Source organism: Rattus norvegicus, chromosome 5 (genome assembly GCF_036323735.1).
Source record: "Rattus norvegicus strain BN/NHsdMcwi chromosome 5, GRCr8, whole genome shotgun sequence".
Classification (NCBI taxonomy): Eukaryota; Metazoa; Chordata; class Mammalia; order Rodentia; family Muridae; genus Rattus; species Rattus norvegicus.
The window spans coordinates 76,414,999-76,433,206 of record NC_086023.1 but is presented as its reverse complement, the minus strand read 5'-3'; the positions used below and the strand labels follow the sequence as shown (position 1 = coordinate 76,433,206).

The 18,208-nt window shown below is 42.7% G+C and overlaps 1 protein-coding gene across 7 annotated transcripts in view; it reads left to right on the top strand.

Annotated features, from left to right (window-relative positions):
• Tmem245 (transmembrane protein 245) overlaps positions 1–18,208 on the top strand; it is a 76,952-nt gene that overhangs the window by 9,902 nt on the left and 48,842 nt on the right. For 3 of the 7 annotated variants that reach the window (XM_008763737.3, XM_039111408.2, XM_216388.10), the window contains exons 2-6: positions 589–706; positions 2,076–2,177; positions 11,522–11,638; positions 13,326–13,562; positions 15,057–15,226. In XM_008763737.3, coding sequence (XP_008761959.1) covers positions 589–706; positions 2,076–2,177; positions 11,522–11,638; positions 13,326–13,562; positions 15,057–15,226 — 744 coding nt within the window. 7 annotated transcript variants of the gene reach the window in all.

Genomic DNA, 18,208 nt, shown 5'->3' with positions numbered 1-18,208 from the left:
TGCACATGACTAGGTTACTTAGATTATCAATTGGCTTGTACTTTAGCTAGCTCCTCTTAGTTTAAAATAACAACTCTCCACTAACATTTTATAGGCTAAAGTATGGGATCTCTTTAGCCTGTTTCTTTTTAGGACCCCTGCCTTTACATTAGTCAACAGAAACTTCTAGGAATTCTACAAAATCAACTGTAATTTAAATATTTAAATATGGTACTTATATAGTAACTATTTTATCTTTAAAAAACATGTTAAATTGGGGTATTAGAACAGTTCCCAAACTAAAAATTGCATGAGTATTTCTGGTAAAAATAAAGCTATATATATATATATATATATTTGTTTTTTAAAATGTTAAGTGGATTTTGAACTTTTGTATGTCTTAAAACAATGTACTTTATTAAGTATATGAATATCACTGCCTGGGGTTTAGTTGCCGATTTAAACATATCTAAATGAAGAGGGACGACCCAGGCAGGCCACCCGTAGCATCCGGTCTGTGCAGAGTACTTACACTGTACAGATGCTGCAGCTTTGCAGAACATAAGCTCTTTGCTGTACTTAGTTACAACTGTGTCTTGTTTATTTAAGATCTGGACATTGGTAGTGGGCTACGTGCTGATGGTTTCATTCAAGTGGAATGCAAGCACTCAACACTACTTGAGAGCAGTTTCGATTCCTGTTTGGATGATACTGCTTTTTCATATAGGTGAGTCCTTTCTTCTTCAAAACCAGCCACCTAGTAACTGTAGTTTAAGGTCATCAGAGGCTGACCAGTGGAAGTGGGTCTTTGTATGTTGCACTTAAGAAACTTTAACATACTCTAGAAAATGTTGAGCTTTGAGCTCTCACTAATCTTCAGTGAAAATACTCTGTTTTCAGATGTTGGTCTCTGAGTTCCTTGCACATTCTTTAGTAAGTCCTTGAAGAGTTAGTGTGTCTCACACTGCAGTGGTGGTGACCTTCTAGCTCACTTTGTTTATGGAGAGCTTGGGGAGGAAATAGATAAGCACCCCAGGATGACAAGAGGCTTGGGCCATGTTGAAGGGATTGGAGACACGTTTTGGTCTGGGTGAGAAGAAAGTCCTGGGGCAGGAATGGGGGAGGAGCTTAGACAAGAAGAAAGTGTGAAATACAAAACCCTCTTCCCAAGAGGTGAAGGACTGTCTGTCCTGTGAACGAGTGGCAGATCTGTGGTCACAAGGGAGAGGTGCCAGAGCTTCAGGGAGCACTAGGAAGACCGTTCATGGCTGAGCAGAGATGGCACTTGTCAGGGCTGCTCAGAGCCTTGAGTTTCCCTTAGCTGGGGCGCTGCTGCTGCTGCTGCTGCTGCATGCTTTTCAGCATGACTCACGTGATTGGGCAAGACTTCTAAGTCTGGATTGATGGAAATAACAAGTTCTACTTTAAAAGAAAATAGTTGGACAACTTAGAGTAGCAGATAACCTAAAGTTGTTTTTATAAATTGCACCCCCCTCCACCCCCCATACCCAAGAAAGCAACAGCCAAGTCCAGCCAACTGAAAGTGTCTCTGCCCAGGGTCTGATTTTAAGAGAAGTACGCAGTAGGCTTCTGGAGTTGGAACTATGAGGTTTATCTGCAAGGTCTTCTTATGATGTGACTCAGGTTAAATTTTCAGAAGGCAGAAGAGGACTCAGGGAAGGCGGCAGGTGCTTGGGGACTTAGCTCTGTACTGTGGGAGTTCTGCCTACAGTTTTAGGGTTTGTTGGGTCTTTTTTGAAACTGGAGTTCTACCCTAGTGATATTTCGGAGAACCAGGCTAGTTCCCTGACTTCAGGGTTTGCACCAAACTGTTCGTCGTAGTGTCAGGTGCTACACAGGGTTGAACTTGGGTTTGGGGTAATGTGAAACCTGTGGGTGTATAGGATGCATATGAAGGACTGGAGATTGACCTCCTAAGGGTAGGTTGGCACATGCCTTGATCCTTTGAGAGCAAGGGTGAAATTGTCGTTTAGTTAGCGTCTACCTGTTCAAGGGCCTTTTAAAAATGTTTTTCCCTGTGAAATAATCTCAAATTGATGTGTTAACTAAAATTATGACTTCTTAATACTTTGCAGCATCACTGGCTGGCTCATGGAGAATTCCAGTATTCCTGGTTATTGTTTTCCTGATGTCTGCGGGTACTCTTTATGAAAAACAGAACGAGAAGGAGTCAGCTGGTAAGAAAGTCTTTTATGAGTACATTTTTAGCATTTTGAAAGGATAACTGTCTCTATTGCTGTAATAAACACCATGACCAAAAGTGACTTGGGGAGGAGAGGGTTTATTTCCTCTTAAAACTCTCAAGTCAAAGGTCACACTCTTATCAGAGAGAAATCAGGGTAAGAGCTCAAGACAGAAGCTCACCCGGAGGCCATAAAGGACTGGCCTGTTCTTCATGACTTGCTCAGCCAGCTTTCTTACAGCTCCTATGGCTGTCTGCTCAGTGATGGCACCACTCACAATGAGCCAGGCTGCTCAATCAGGAGAATGTACCACAGGCCAGTCTGGTGAGGGAATTCTCTCAGTTATGCTTCTGTCTTCCCAAATGATTCTACTTTATATAACTTACACCAAGCAACTTACCAAACAAAGCATGATAACTTACCAAAAAAATGGTGAGAAGTATTTTAATGTATTAAAAACCTGAAGTGGTTTCTAAACAGAAAATTAAGCTATCTAAAATGTTTTGGGTTTCTTTGGACCATGTTCCTATTTAGTATCTTATTATAGTTAATGTAAAATTGGCTATCAGCTATTACAAAGTGGCATTTGTATTCCTCAGTACTGTGTGCCATCCTCACCTCTCTCATGTTTTACAGTGTTTATCACTCTGAAGGGAAAGCCTGGACATCTCTCAGCACTGTACTGTCTTTTGTTTTAATGGCTGAATAATATTCCAACACAGATATTCCACATTCTGTTAGTCTCCTTTCACAGATATGTGGGTTGTTTTCATCTTTTGGGTCTTGTGAATAGTGCTGGTATGAAGCATTTGTGTACAAGAAGCTGTTTATTCATTTAAGATTTCAGTCTCCTTTTGTGGCCTGTCTCCCTGTCGAGATGCTTGAGCCCAGGACCTGTGTGGAAGACTAGAGTGGTGCAGGGCTGGTAGCTTCCATTTGTCTGCTTGGTTTTACTGTGTTCCTTTCCCTAAGTGTCAGCAACTTGAACAGCTCTGGGTGCCCTTCCCCCTCACTCTGGCTGGCGTCCCTTTCAGTTGCTTTGTTATAGGGAAAGTCTGGGCAACCTTGCCCTTTCTATAGGATTCTTGTCTGTGGATTCAACCATCTGAAAATGCAAAGTGTTTTGGGAAAATGACATGTATATTGAGCATGTAAAGACCTTTTCTTGTCATTTTCACAAATGCAATGCAGCATTACAACCATTACGTGGCATTTGCATGTTATTCTATATGATCCAGGGAAGGTATGTGAGGATGTGCATAGGTTTTGTGCAAACACTGTCATTTTCTAAGGGACTTACTTGAACATCTGCAGATTGGTGTACACAAGGGGTAACCAACTGGTCTCTGTGATGTTGAAGGCTCTTTGTATGTGAGTAACATAGATCTCCACCAGAGTGTTTCAGGCCCCTCTCCCTACCCGGCTATGCATTCTAGTTGCCTAGTTAATGGCCTTTAAAGAACTCTTAAGAAGAATAATTTAGGACCAGGTTTTGAGCGTGGCGGGTAAAGAGAGACTGAGGTCAACTATTGCCAGGCACCAACCCAAACTAGGGTGTTGATGTGTCAGCCTGTTTTCTGAAGCCTGAGTTAGTGACTCTCAAGGAAAGATGTCACAGAGTCCGAGAATAAATGCAGAGAACAGCTTTGGAAACAATGACTTTCCTGCTTTGTTCTATTTTTTTTCCTGCTTCAAAGCTGGTTACTGTTGACCTTAGACACTCTTCAGTGCTTTTCTAGAGGCCTAAATATATCTTCCTCATATTCCTGACATCTTAATTTCTCCGTAAATCAGATGGGAAACCATCTCCTCTGTAAGGGGGCAGTCCTCCCATGTGTTCCTTTTCCTCCTGCAGATGATGCTGTAATGTGGTACAGGAATGTTTCAGTGAGCTGCCTCAGCAGGGCCTGTTCTGATCCTTGCCTGCCCTTGAGGTCACCTGGGTGAAGGGCCTGTTTTGCATCATTTGGGCTGTCTTAGCTTTGTGATCCACAGTGAACTTACACTTGTAGAATTAAGCTTCTGGATTTCATTAGAATTCAAAGTCTAAGTTTGTTTGGTAGCTGGACCTGGAAACTTGAGTTTGTTTTAAAAGTTTACTCTAAATTTAGAGGCTCAACCCTTGGGCCTTGGGAACTCTTGGGTGGTGTTTCCTGGAACTTTAAGTCACGTAGGGGAAAAATGTGTTCAAGGTTCTCCTATGAATAATAGCTTTTTGGGATACTTTTAAATTTATGTATTATGTGTATAGGTGTTTTGCTTACACACACACACACACACACACACTCTCTCTCTCTCTCTCTCTCTCTCTCTCTCTCTCTCTCTCTCTCTCTCTCTCTCTCTCATTGTGCGTGCAGTGCTGAAGGGGTGTCAAATTCCCAAAACCGTAATTATAGATGGAGCTGCAGTTTGGGTGCTGAGAATTGAACCCGGGTCTTCTGGAAGAGCAGCCAGTGCCCCTTAATCACTGAGCCAGGGCTTCAGCTTTTTGAGGTACTTCATAGGCTGTGTTTAGAAGTCTACAAACAACAATAGCAAAACAAACAAGCAAAACACCCACCAAGCAAATGAAACTGAATTAATGTGACCTCCAGTCACATGAGTGGAGCTATGATTTAAGCCAGGGTCCATGACCCTCAGCCCCATGTTCTTTTCTTTTCGTTGCCCCATTGAGTGAACAGGCATTATTCATAGTGAAAGTGTCTGCACTAATGTCTTGCCCCAGTTGTAGCTGTCATTACCTTTCTTTTGTTAGCCTGGTTGACTCATCACAGGTCCATCACTTCTCCGCCCACTGGATTCTGTCCCATTGGGAGAAATCTACTGTTGTCCTAGTTTATCCTCTGTGGCTAGACTACTTGTTAGTTCTTTGCACAGGCTGGCTGATGTAATGAGATGCCAACAGTGTTCTGAAGGGTATGTGTATCCACATCTGGTGACCCAGCTTCTCTTAATACTTCCTAGAGGGGCTCTAGTCTAGCTGGAATAGCCAAAATATTACAGTTCTCCACAGGGAAGCTGGGGTAGGGCAGGCTGCTGGTGCGGTTGCAGTCCTGGAGTTAGTGGCCAGAGGTGATGTGCAGCAGGCAGCTAGAAGCTGAAGCTGCTGAGTGAGTGGCAGGATGTGGCTGTGCTTAGTTGCAGCAGTGTCAAAAGCTCAATCCAGGCCTGCCGGGTGGGGGTGGGCCAAAGTCTAGCAACAGAAACTTGAGAGAGAAAACTTCCCTAGAGTGTTACTGCTCTAGTAAATCACTGCCTTCAGACGGTTCTTGGTGAAATAACTCGTGCACTTTATTACTTGTACACAGGGATCCTGTAAACATTTTCCAGTGGGGTGGGATTTAGGGGTAAATGCTTCTCATTGGCTCAGCCTGCGATGTTAGGGATGGATGCTGTCTCTACATGACTAATTGTCCTGGTCCTCCTAGTAGGGTGTTGTGTCACATGGTCTGGGACAGTTAGACCCTGGCTAGGAGTTGGTTCTAAAGCCTTATCTCAATTATGAAAATTCCCAGGGTTTTTGAACCAACTTCAACCTTGCTAGATCTTCTGTCTGGTGACACAGTCCACTGCCCCCCATATACAGATACTGTCTTCCTCCACAACCAAAATTGAAAGAGTAAGAAAAGGGCCTAGAGAAGATGGTTCAGCACTTAAGAACATTGGCTCTTCTTCCAGGGGATCTGAGTTCTAGTCCCAGCACCAACCATCTGTTGCATCCCAGAACTGTGGGTACTGCAGGCATGTTCAAAGACATACATTCAGCCGTAATACTCTTAAGTGTAAAATAAAGTGAAGAAAAGATAATGTAAATCTTTTTTTTTTTTCTTTTTTCTTTTTTTCGGAGCTGGGGACTGAACCCAGGGCCTTGTGCTTGCTAGGCAAGCGCTCTACCACTGAGCTAAATCCCCAACCCCATGTAAATCTTTTTTAAAAACTAGGAAAACCAGGCTTCATCTAGGCCAAGATGGTTGGCCTGGAGCAGTAGTGCGGCACACCTGGCAGCTGTTCTTTTGCTAGTGATAGTTAGAAATATCTTTGCTAGCTAGAAGCTAGAGCTGCACGCTTTTAATCCCACCACTTGGAAGGCAAAAGCAGGCACAACTCTTGGAGTTCAAGGCTAGCCTGTTCTACAGAGTAAGTTCCAGAACAGCCAGGGCTTCTAGTGAGACCCTGTCTCAAAAACAAACAAACCCCCTACCCCCAACAATAACATCAAAAACAAAAAAACAACCCAGGGGGAAAAAACAGAAAGAAAAAGAAAGAAAAATCCCTTTGCGGGGAAGCTCTGATAGTTGCTTTAGTGGCTTGGGAGAGCATATATGAAAGAACAAGCTTGGTCCAGCAAAGCCCATGTAGAAATAAATAGGAGAAACAAAGCCAGCTGTTTATCCCTGCCCTGCAGTTATCCCAGTAGCCTCGTAGCCTAGAGGAGCCTGTTCATACCCAGGTCCTGTGCTCTACTAGAAGCTGCTGAGAGGCAGGTGTGCTTTCCATGTCCGTGAGGGAGGCCGCCTTCTTACAGGCTAGCAGGCCTCCATGTGTCGGCAGCAGGCGTTTTCTATCTCTCATTGCTGCTGCTCTGGGAGACCAGCATATCAAGAAGTAGCTTCTTATTTATACTCCTATCATCATGTGTTTTCTCATTAACACTGAAAAGTTAATCTGCTAACTGTGGAATTGTATTAACTCTGACTTTGTGTCTTGTCTGTGGCCTTTGGGCTTGAGCAGTGCCCCCATACTGACCCCGACCCTGTGCAGATTGATACTTGAAACCTTGGGTATTCACTACCCCACCACCAGCCCTTGAGCCCAAGGTCCTGTACCCTTGTTTATATGTCTATTTTTAGCTGCTTTTTAAATCTAGTACCATGACCTTACCTAGAATCTCATTCTTGGCATTCATCTGTTCAGACCTTGGGATTTTTGAAGTACAGAAACATAACATGTAGATAGAGCTCATTAAAATGTGTATCTGCTTGATAAGTTACCAGGTCTTGGGTCTATAAAGTTCAAGTACCTTTTGGTAATTTTCTCTGCATGCTGCTCCTTTGACTTGTCTGAAGTTTGAGGCTCTAATCACTCATGGTCACAGAATGTTACTGCATAATTTTCATTGAATATTTACTACTGCATATTTTATTGACACTGGAAAATTGACTAGTCTATATGCTGTAATTTTGATTTAACTTGCTGGTTTTACTTTTCAGATCTTTTAAGTGTCTGATGTGCTGAATGTTACTTAACCCTGAGAGAAGATACAAACATGTCTGCTAGGGATAGTATGACTAGGGAATAACTGTACTCTTAGGTGAAGGACGGGAGCTACAGAGAAATACTGTAGACCCCAGTGGCTCATGTTTATAGTTGTGCTGTCCACCACAGTACTTGTTGTTGATAACAGCTAAGGAGTGTTCAGTATACCTTCAGAACACCAGGAAGGATGCGATTTCACCCAGTTACATCCACGTTGGAATTTATATGGAGTTCACTTTGCTGATAAGGAGACTGGGCTTGTGGTTGTCAAGGATTCTCCTACTGCCACCCACATATTAATTGAGCCCAGGTCCTCTTGTTTCCTCACCTGCATCCATCCCCAGCCCTTGAAGTAGCCTTCCTCCATGTATAGAAACTGTGGCTTTCCACTCTGGTCTCTGTCTCCCGAATACCTGAGTACTCCTCTCCTAAGCCTGTGTTCCACCTTATTGGACTGCTTGACGCCCTTTGCAGAGGACGCCCTTTTCTTTGTGGCATCCTTTGCTTGCGCTCCCCGCCCCCCTTTTTGTCTTGGAACATGTTTCTGCTGCTCTCATTTAAACTCCAATCCCTCCTTCTAACCCCAAGATAGACTTGTTCTGTTTCTTTATGTGTCTGGTGTTTAAGTGCATTAAAGAATGCCTGATCTATGATTCATAAGAGAGAAGTCCTTTGGAAACTGTCACCTAGGCTCCTGGGATGGATTAGGCTTCATCATATTGACTGTAACTGATAGCTTTAGCTTTACATTGAATTTGAGGTTAAAGTCCTGGTCGCTTATGTTACTCGTCTTAGATGAGTAAATTTAAAAATCACCATGGAAGTTGTTTTTTAGTGTGTTCCAAGTTAGTCTCCTCTTATAATTGAATTGCCTATGCAGAAGTCTGTTCAGGGCTCACTGTGGAGGAGAGAGAGAGTACTGGCTTATTTTACATTTTGCCCGGAAGTTCCCCCACCCCCCTCCCCTTTACTGTTCAAGGTAGGTATCCCCACTGTGATTTTGTTTAGGGCCTTTCAGATATCTCTCCTGGGCACACTCCTGAGACTCTAGTCCTGTCCTTTCTCTGCTGCAGATGGTTTGTGAAATTCCCTCCTCAAGTATCTTCACCTCAGCCCTAACTGTTCCCTGTTGGATAATCTGGAGGGGTCGGCACCTTTGGCTTTGATCTGAAAGTTTGTTGTGGAGTTCCTCAGAATCCACCCACTTTCCACACTCTGGAGACCACATCCAGGTTTCCTCTCTCTGTTCCTTCTCCAGAAAAGCAAGATTGATTTAAGTACATCTCAGAACTGGTCACTTATTTCCAGGGCAGGCGGTCACTGTGTGGATTCTGAAAGGGCAGTGGCAAGGATGTTTGTAGCAAGGACATTGCTGTGTGACTCATGTCCCTGCTACTGGCTTGACTGGAATGCTGCACTATGTTTGCAAGATGTTGCTGTTGTGAGAAACTGAGTAGAAAGCACTAGGTCACTTTTTAGAGCTGCACACAAGTCTATATGTATTGCTTTATATTTCCATAGGGAGGGAGGAGATTACTCTCTGTTTACAATTCCAGTGCTTTTCTGTTCCTGTTGGATAAAGACTAAAGCATGATTTCTGCCTAATACCATTTGCTTACTGATCATAGCTGGTTCTTTGGTCCTGGTGCCCCACCAGCTTCTGTGCTCTCCACGCACTGACCTTCTTTGGCTATTGTTTGCATGTTGGCTTCTCTCCATAGCCTTCTGCTAGCTTCCTTCTATCCTAAGGCTATTTTTGGTGTTTGTTTAATTCCCTCTCCTCTCTTAAAATATCAATTATATTTTCATGTTTAAAGAAAACTTCCTTTGGGCTTGGAGAAATAACTTTGAGGCTAAGAGCTCTTGCTGCTCTTACAGAGGACCTGTGTTCAATTCTCAGCACCCACATGGTGGCTTACAACCATCTGGATCTCTAGTTCCAGGAGATCTGCACCCTCTTTTGGCCTCTGTGGGCACTGCATACGTGTGGTATACAGACATATCGTGCAGGCTAAGCACCCATGTACAATGAAAATAATCCTTTAAAGAAAGAACCCTTTCCTTATTTTCTGGTTATGTAAGGTTTCTTATCTTAAAGCTAGTGAAACACCTGCTCCATGTAGGGCAGCTATAATTTGTCACTTACGGTTTTTATGTGTTTTTTGTTGTTGCTTGTTTTTGTTTTTTAACTTATGGTTTTTAGGGTTTTTTTTTGTTTGTTTGTTTGTTTTGTTTTGTTTCTTTTCTTTTTTTCGGAGCTGGGGACTGAACCCAGGGCCTTGCGCTTGCTAGGCAAGCGCTCTACCACTGAGCTAAATCCCCAATCCCTATGTGTTTTTTTATTGTTTGTTTGTTTTTGTTTTTAAAATTTGAGTATGTCTCTTCACTATACTCTGGGAATTGGGTTTTTGTCTTTATCCTCCAACACATGACACTAGTGAGCACTGAGGACCTGTCAGACATAGCAGGTACCTCTTTTCTTCTCTGCTGAAGCTTGCCTTTTGCTATAGTTAAAGGGCTTGGGTGTTTAGGCCAGGAGACTAAGATCCCAGCACAGACATGCGGTTTATGTCTTCTTTCCAGACTGAGTGACAGTTTCTCCCTCAGTGCTTTAAAACAAACTTCTTTCATGTGGAATACTGGGGCATGGAGGGGGACTTGGTTAAGCTGGTAGCTTTGCATTTTGATGGCTGAATTGAGGCTCCAGCTTTTTATCTAAGGTAGATGACCAGTCTTTAATTTGTTAGATGTATGGGATTAATTGGAGCTGATAGTTCTTTGACTTACTGAAGGGTTATGTTTATTCTCCATGATTGGCACACTTCTCAGTTGTCAGACTTTCCAGAAGTAAGGTTCTGTGTGTGTGAATGGCTGTGACTTGGTGATTAGAATGTCCAGTGTCCTTAAGTTCCGAAGCTTCTGCAGCTGGTGTGAGTAGCAGGTACTGAGTAGCATCTGGGAATTGTGTGTATTTTTATAAAGCCAAACATCTACTCTGGCATAGATGGAAGCATTGTAGTCAGGGGAAGTGGTCACTGTCTCCAGGAATGTTTCGGACAGAAGGCCATGGATACTCTGCTTGCTATTCACTTAGAGATCAGCCTTCAGAGACTCTGGAACTTTGAATAAGTTGCTGCAGAAAATCACAGGCCTGCAGAGTGCTTGCTGTGTGGGAGCTTCATGGCTTCCAAATGACAGTGTGTCCTTCTGTTACCCAAATCTTGCACATCTACTTGCTTGATGGAAACTGCTTCTGCACATGACACTTTGGGGAGCATTGCTAGATAAGCTCTAACTTGTAAGAAAGCCTATTAGAACCTGATGTTGTGAGCTAGTGTGCTCAGTCTGCCGTAGCCTGTCAAGAGACTGACCATCAAAGACATACCTCACACGCCAGTAGATATTTGATTCAAATCCAGTGCAAATGACAGTTCGGTATTTTCCAGCAGAAATTTTACAGTGACCCAAATAATGATGTTATTTTAGATTTTCCAATGGTATATTTTCTCTTTGCTGATGTTTTATACTTTGTAGATCTGTTTTTGTACAATATCTATATATTTGCATCTTCATTTATGTAATGTTATTACTGTGAACAATAAATGTGGGCTGTCCCATATTGTTTTGGAACCTAAGGATACAAGATAGTGTAGGACAGTTCAATCAGCGAGCTCTCAAGACTCTATGCAATGTTTTCCAGTGGAAATGTGCATTAAAATCATCTGGTAAAGTGGTTTTCTTTCTTTCTTTCTTTTCCTTTCTTTCTTTCTTTCTTTCTTTTTCTTTCTTTCTTTCTTCTTTTTTAAAGCACAGCATTTTGAATTTATTTGCTTGGGTGCAGTGTCTGGCTGCTTACAAGCATGAGGGTCTCACATGAAGACAGAATGTCCAGGGATTAGCAGCTGACAATTTTGAGGTGCTCTTCCTTGGTAAAGACCCACAGTGCCTGAGAAATCACTAAATTACCATTTTGGTTTGTTGCTACTGAAAATAGTTTTGGTTTAAATTGACAGGAATTCCTGCTTATTTGCTTAAAGGATTTTAAAACTGTGTTTCTTCTCTCCTACCCTGACCCTTTACAGGGGCAGAATTACCAGGACAAGTGATCTCCATGGCCGCTTCTACGCTTGCAAACTTGGCCATCTCCATCACAGGGTATGAGTCAAGCAGTGAAGACCAGCCCTCTGACCCGTCAGCAGGTAACTGACCTCATGAGAGCCATGATGAGCTAGAAGGGGAGGGGACAGAGTGAAGATCAGGCTTGCGGTCCTCCGTTGCTTTCATTCTGACTGCTGTTTTATATCACCGTCTCATGTATTTTCCTCACGCTTTCGATTGTTTGCCTTCTTAGGCTTCCTGTCCTGGCCTTTTCCCTTGCCGCTTTGTCAAACATGCCCGTCTGATACTTCTCATCCCGTTCTCTTGTTTCACTCCTATTTACCATCCCTCGTTCTACCCAGCTCTGTGCTCTCCTTGTCTTGGTTTTTTATTTTCTCTTCCTTTTCCAGCAGCCAGTTCTACATTATTCTTTTTTTTATGCCTTTTCTTCCCTTCCAAACTCCCTATCTGTTTTTTTGTCTGTTTGTTTGTTTTTCCACCTGGAGAGGTTTGATGAGAGAAGAGTAGAAGAGGGGAGGAGTAAAGGAGGCTGGCCATGGGCTCGTGGAGGGAAGGGGGGGATGGGGAGAGAAAGGACAAAGGGGAGGGCAGGGAAGAGGAAAGAGCAAGAGAGAAAAGAGAGAACGAGAGCCAGACTCCCTATCTGTATCTCAATGTTTTTCTTTTACACATTTTCTGCATTCATTTTTTTTCCTGAAATTTTTTTCTGTTTAAGTAAAAACACAGTTTGAATATATTTCCTGGCTTCCCGATGCAGACCTCTGGTTGCTCTGGGAGGTTTAGCTTCTGTGAGATCCAACTGGTAGATTCATGCCAGGTTTGGAGCCACACTGTACCGTACTCAGAGACCAGAAGTGTGTGAGTCTGTTCCAATTTGTGCTAAGACATCCATTAGTGCCATGGGTATTTGGAGGTGGAGAATATTACAGAAAATGCTGTTTTAAAGTGTATATGGTTAGTATGTGTGTGTGTGTGTGTAGAGGCCAGAGGTTGATACCAGTGTTTTTCTTAGTCACTTTCTACCTTATTATTTGAAGTAACATCTTTCATGGCTAAAGCTTATCAGGTTTCCTTGGTTGCTTGCCAGTGAGCTTCAGTGATCTCTGTCCCTATTTTTCGAGCACTGGGATTGCAGCCCTTTCTATGTTTATGTTGGGGATCCTAACCCAGGTCTTTATGTTTATGTACCAAATAATTTACCAGTTAAACCTTTTTTCTATCCCCCATATAGCAAGCTTTTCTTGAAGAACTGACTTAAGACATATTTAAAGAAGGAAAAATTTAGGAGGGACCCATGCAGTGAAGTAGGAACTCTTACTTTTCTTGTACATGAAACTGTGTTTCCAAAGTGGAGCAGGATGATACTTAAGGTTATATAGAATTACTGTTCTGGCATCTGTCGTTCCCCTGACCTGGAGTTTTCAGATCAGAGCACAGTCAAACAAAAGCATGTTATTGTCTGCTTCACTTTTAGCCTTGACCCATGTGCATAGATACATGTAGGCAAAGCATCCATATTATTATTAAAGATGAATCTCAGAAAATACCTAACTTGTGTACAGGGAAAGGTAGAATATTTGCTGTCTCCCAGCAAACCTGATTCCCCTACACCACAGCCCTGATGGCAGGAGGTTTGTTTCCGTGCAAGTCTTCTGTCTCTTTAACCCAGTGCAGTCCTGCCTCACTGCCAGTGTGGTATGTTTTGTATTGTTGTTTTCTCATGTGAACTAAGACAGTGTGTGACTTTCTGTCTTTGCCGTTTTCTAGAGCCCACAGACAAGGGAGAACCTCCTCCAGCACCGTCTGCTTCTTCTTCCTCCTCCTCTCGTTCCTCACCCTCTTCTCCTTCACCTACTTTGGGCAGACAGAGGCCTGAGATGGGAACATTTCTCAGAAAGAAGAAAACGAGTGACATTTACTTTGTGTCTCTTGTGTGGGCCATCATTGCCGTCCAGCTCTGGCTGAACCTGTGGATCGTACAGCTGCTGCCAGTGCCCGTTGCAGGTTGTCGTTTGGTTAAGTATGGTTTTATCTTTCCCAGACTGTTTCTCTCCTCTTTTAGCAGTGGGATTTGAATATTTGGTATAATTTTATTGCCATCTTAAGGTAGTTGTATTTTTGCATTTATTTTATGTGTATGAGTGTTTGCACACATATGCGTGTCCACAGAGGCCATAAAAGGGTACTAGATCCTATAGAACTTGAGTTTCAGACAGTTATGAGCTGCAGAGTGTTCCAGGACAGCCAGGGATATATGAACAGACCCTGCTTCAAAGACAGAGAAACAAAATCTAGTGAAGGAATTACAGAACTGCTCTATCATACTATGTCAGTTACCTTTCTATTGGTGTGAGAAAACACCATGACCAAGACATGTTATAAAAGAAGGCATTAATTAGAGGCTCACTGTTTCATGACCATCATGGTGAGTAGCGTGGCAGCAGGCAGGCAGTCATGAAACTGGAGTAGCAGCTGAGAACTTAGATGTTGATAGAACAGCTCTGAAAGGGTGGAGAAGGCCCAGACACACAGGCATGCACACATGCAGGGAATGGCACGGGCTCTTGAAACCTTGGAGCTTTCCACCTAGTCTGCTTCCTCCAGGAAGGACACACTGCCTTATCTTTCCCAGACAGTTCCACCAGTCGAGGAGCAAGAAGTTAAATCTATGGGAACCATTCTTTTCTTGCTGTTTTTTTTTGGGGGGGGGTTGTTTGTTTGTTTGTTTGTTTTGTTTTGTTTTGTTTTTCAAGACAGGACTTCTCTGTATAGCCTTGGCTGTCCTGAAACTCACTCTGTATATCAGGCTGGCCTTCAACTCTCAGAGATCCCCTGCTTCTATCTCTTGAATTCTGGGACTAAAGGCCACCACCCAGCAAGCCTATGGGAACCATTCTTCTACAAACCACCACTGACATGCAGCTTATAAAGGTGGAATTAAGAATATTGGTTTCAGGAGTTAAAGAAATTCTAGTGGAAAGAAATCATTACCTAGGCCCACCCTCATTAATAAGTAAGTAGCCCTTCTTCTGGCCTCTTTCTCGTTGGCTTTAACAGCTAACTTTCTGCTGAACTCTGACCTTTATTCAGAGCACTATCTCATGAGGAAACAGGAGCACAGTTGGAAATCCTGTCGTGGTAGAAAGCCATGGGGAAGAGCAGCTGTAATGGCCAAGGAAATCAGTAAATGTTGGGGCTCAGTTTTCCTTAATCAGGAAGAGGGAAGCTATGAAGGCCATTTAGTTCATGTTTGTAGGCTGGACACTGAGCCCTGTCTCATCCTGAGATTCAGCTTCATGAAGGTGATGTTCAGCTAATGGGGCTTCCTTGAAAGTGTGCCTGGCCAGTTTCTTCTTTAGTACCTGTGGTCCTTTCGCTCCCTTCTGCCATGATCTTGTTTTAGTACTAGCTTTACTGTTTAGAATGGAAGCTAGGGAACATTTTTATGTTCTGCCTTTCAAATCCGTGTTCCTGTGTTTGTTTGCATCTTCTTTATAGTCTGGATCATCAAAAAGCTGGTGATTCACTTTGGAGTGGTGGGCTTCCTGGAGAAACGTTGCCGCGCATGGTGGCAGGTGATGGAGAGCTTCCTGAAGGAGCGGCAGGAGGCTTTAGCACCTTGGCCAATTACTGGGCTTGGAAAGTTCTTACTAAAAGTTGATAGCAAGGTATCGTATGATTGGGCTGCTCCAGTGGGGTGTTTGTATATTGTGGCTTGAACAGTCCATTGATAATGTGCACTGTATCTGATTCTCCATGCAAATTTAAGGCTTAGCATTATGGTTCACATGAGGATAGAGTGGATTTAGATGAAATAAGTTGTTATTTTTCTTGTAAAGCAGAGAAGGTTAGGTAATGGGGTGGTGGCTGAGAGGGGAATGTTTTGGAGTGATTTTTGTTTGTCAGATACTGTGCTAAGTTACAGGGAAACTTAACCAGTCATAGACCCCCAGAGAGTGCAGCGCAGCTTAATGCCAAGGGATAGTAATTTCTGAGAACTTGGTAGTTAAAGGACATGGAATCTAAATCTGCACTCTGCTTTCAGTCCCACATCTGTTATTTACAAACCTTATGACTTGGACAGATGGCTTAACTTCTCTGCCTTGGTTTCATTATCATTAAGATGGGTATAATAGCACTTACCTCACAGTGTGGTTATGTCTGATGTATTGAGTGCTAGCTGTCACTCAGTGTTTACAGAGAAGTGTCTGTCTGACCTAGTAGGAGCACTGAGTGAAAATGCCCTTGTAGCCCTGGTGACAGGAAAGGGAAGCTTTGGGGAAGTGTCAGCAAAGTGACCTGAGCACAGCAGTTAGGTGGAACTGGCTGTTCAGGGCTCCGCCCTGGAGAGGATGGCGGCTGTGGATTGGGAGTTTTACAGTAGAGCTTGTAGTTGCCATCCCGCCCTCCTGATCATAAAGCAGCATTCTGTGAAAGCTCTGTACTACACCGTTTCCTACCCGAGCTCTCCTGACAGCTCCCCCCTGCTCTGTGACTGTGCTGTTATTGCATTCTCTAATGATATCCCACTCTTCTTATCTTCTCTCACACTCCCTGTCCTCCAGCTCTGGCACTGGCTAAATAAGAAGGTAATAAACGTGTGGGTATGGTTGTCACTACTGAATTTTACACCCTGCCCCAACCCCTCACTATCTCCTTTCTCATTCTGTGTTTCTGTCCATATATAGTAAACTAAGATTTGTTTTAAAAACTTTAACTATAAGCTATGGAAGGTCAAAAACTATGAGTTCTGTCAGTCATTTACTAAAACTTCCACCAAGCTGCTAGGATGTGAATGGATCCCTTTGTCAGGTTTTTAAGAAGTTATATCTTGTAGTCCTTCTGTCCAGAAATGGATTTCCTTGTTTTTTCTCTAGTGTGGCAACTCTGGTCTCTTTCTTTGGGTCAGGGTCCCGCTGTGTAGCCACCTTCTATCCTCCTGCCTCAGTCTCCTGAGTGCCAGGACTACAGACATCTACCATCAGACCCAGCTGCTGGTTCCTTTGTGTGTGAGACACATTAAGTTACACAGTAAAGAGACTCTATTGCTAGTTTTTCTATAAGCGACACAGAAAGTTTTAAAAACTGACAAATCTGTAAAAGCACTTGTTGAATTTATCTTATTTCTTGGTTAGTAATTTTTTGCTCTTTTTTTTTTTCTTTTTCTTTTTTTTTTTTTTTTAATTGTCTTAGCTTGGACTTCTATTGCTGTGGTAAAGCACAACTTGGGGAGGAAAGGGTTTATTTCCTCTTACATGTCTCAGTAACAGTCCATCATGAAGAGAAATCAAGGTAGGAACTGAAGCAGACATTGTGGAGGAAAATACTGCTTACTGGTTTACTCCTTCTGGCCTGCTCAGCCTGCCTTTTTATTTAACTCAGGACCACCTACCTCCTCAGGAATGGCACCACCCACAGTGGGCCCCCCAACCCCCCAGGTCAACCACTAGTCATGAAAATGTTCCACAGGCTTGCCTTCAAACCAGTTCAATAGTGACATTTTCACAATTGAGGTCCCCTCTTCTCAAATGACTCTAGCTTGTGTCAAGGTGACAAAAATTAATTAGGACTCCTGTATCGCAGAAACATTTATTTATTTATTTATGAATGACAACCTGTAGTCATGGCCTGCAAAATTGTGTTTCATGAGTCATGAAGGTTTTCTGTAGGAACCATTTTCCATGATTGGCATGGGATTGTAAAAAGCAGATTTCATATAAATTCCTAAAGCCAGTCTATAGGTGTAAGGAATGTTGTGCCTTTGAGATTTAGTCAAGATAGAGCAATATTTGGCTTTCAGATTTTTAGGACATGTTTGCAAGAGGTGGCATCATGTGTATGTGTCCTGTTTACACACAAGACTCAGGTTCAATAAAAACTGTAACAAACCTTAAAGACGTGGGTGTAGGTGAAGGCACATAGTTCAATTTTTAGTTACTTATTTGTATTTGTTTTTGTGGTACTGAGAGTCAAATTCAGGCCATGAGCATGTCAGACTGTCATACACTGCTAGATGCAGATATGACATTTAAATATGGGGATTAGAATTTACCCTCTTCTTTCCCTTCCTGGCATCACTTGAGATTTTAAACTTATTGCAAGCAAATAATGTGTAAAATACACTGTCTACTCCCACATGTATGTGGTCGTATATGACTGATTACTTATAAATTAGTGTTTATAGGACATAAGTGTATTTGTCTGTCTGTCATCAATCTGTGTATAAATGTCTGTATGCCTCTATCATCCATGCCTACTTGTCCACCTATCTTCTATTTATATGTAGAGTCTAGATACATCTATATATCTATATATCTATATATAGAGAGAGACCGACAGAGACAGAGACCGGCAAAGGGAGGCAGAGAGCCAGACACTGAGACGGAGAGACAGACACTGAGAGACAGAGAGACAGACAGACAGAGACAGACACATGGAGAGAGACACATGGAGAGAGAGACAGAGAGAGATACATTGAGAGAGAGACAGAGAGAGACACATGGAGAGAGAGACAGAGAGAGATACAAGGAGAGAGAGAGAGAGGCAGAGTGTAACATACATTTTATTAACTTTAATTGAAGTAAAGTGGTTCTGTATGTTTCCCCAGTTGGGGTGTATTGAAATTTTGTGGTGTGAATTTTCTTCAAGAT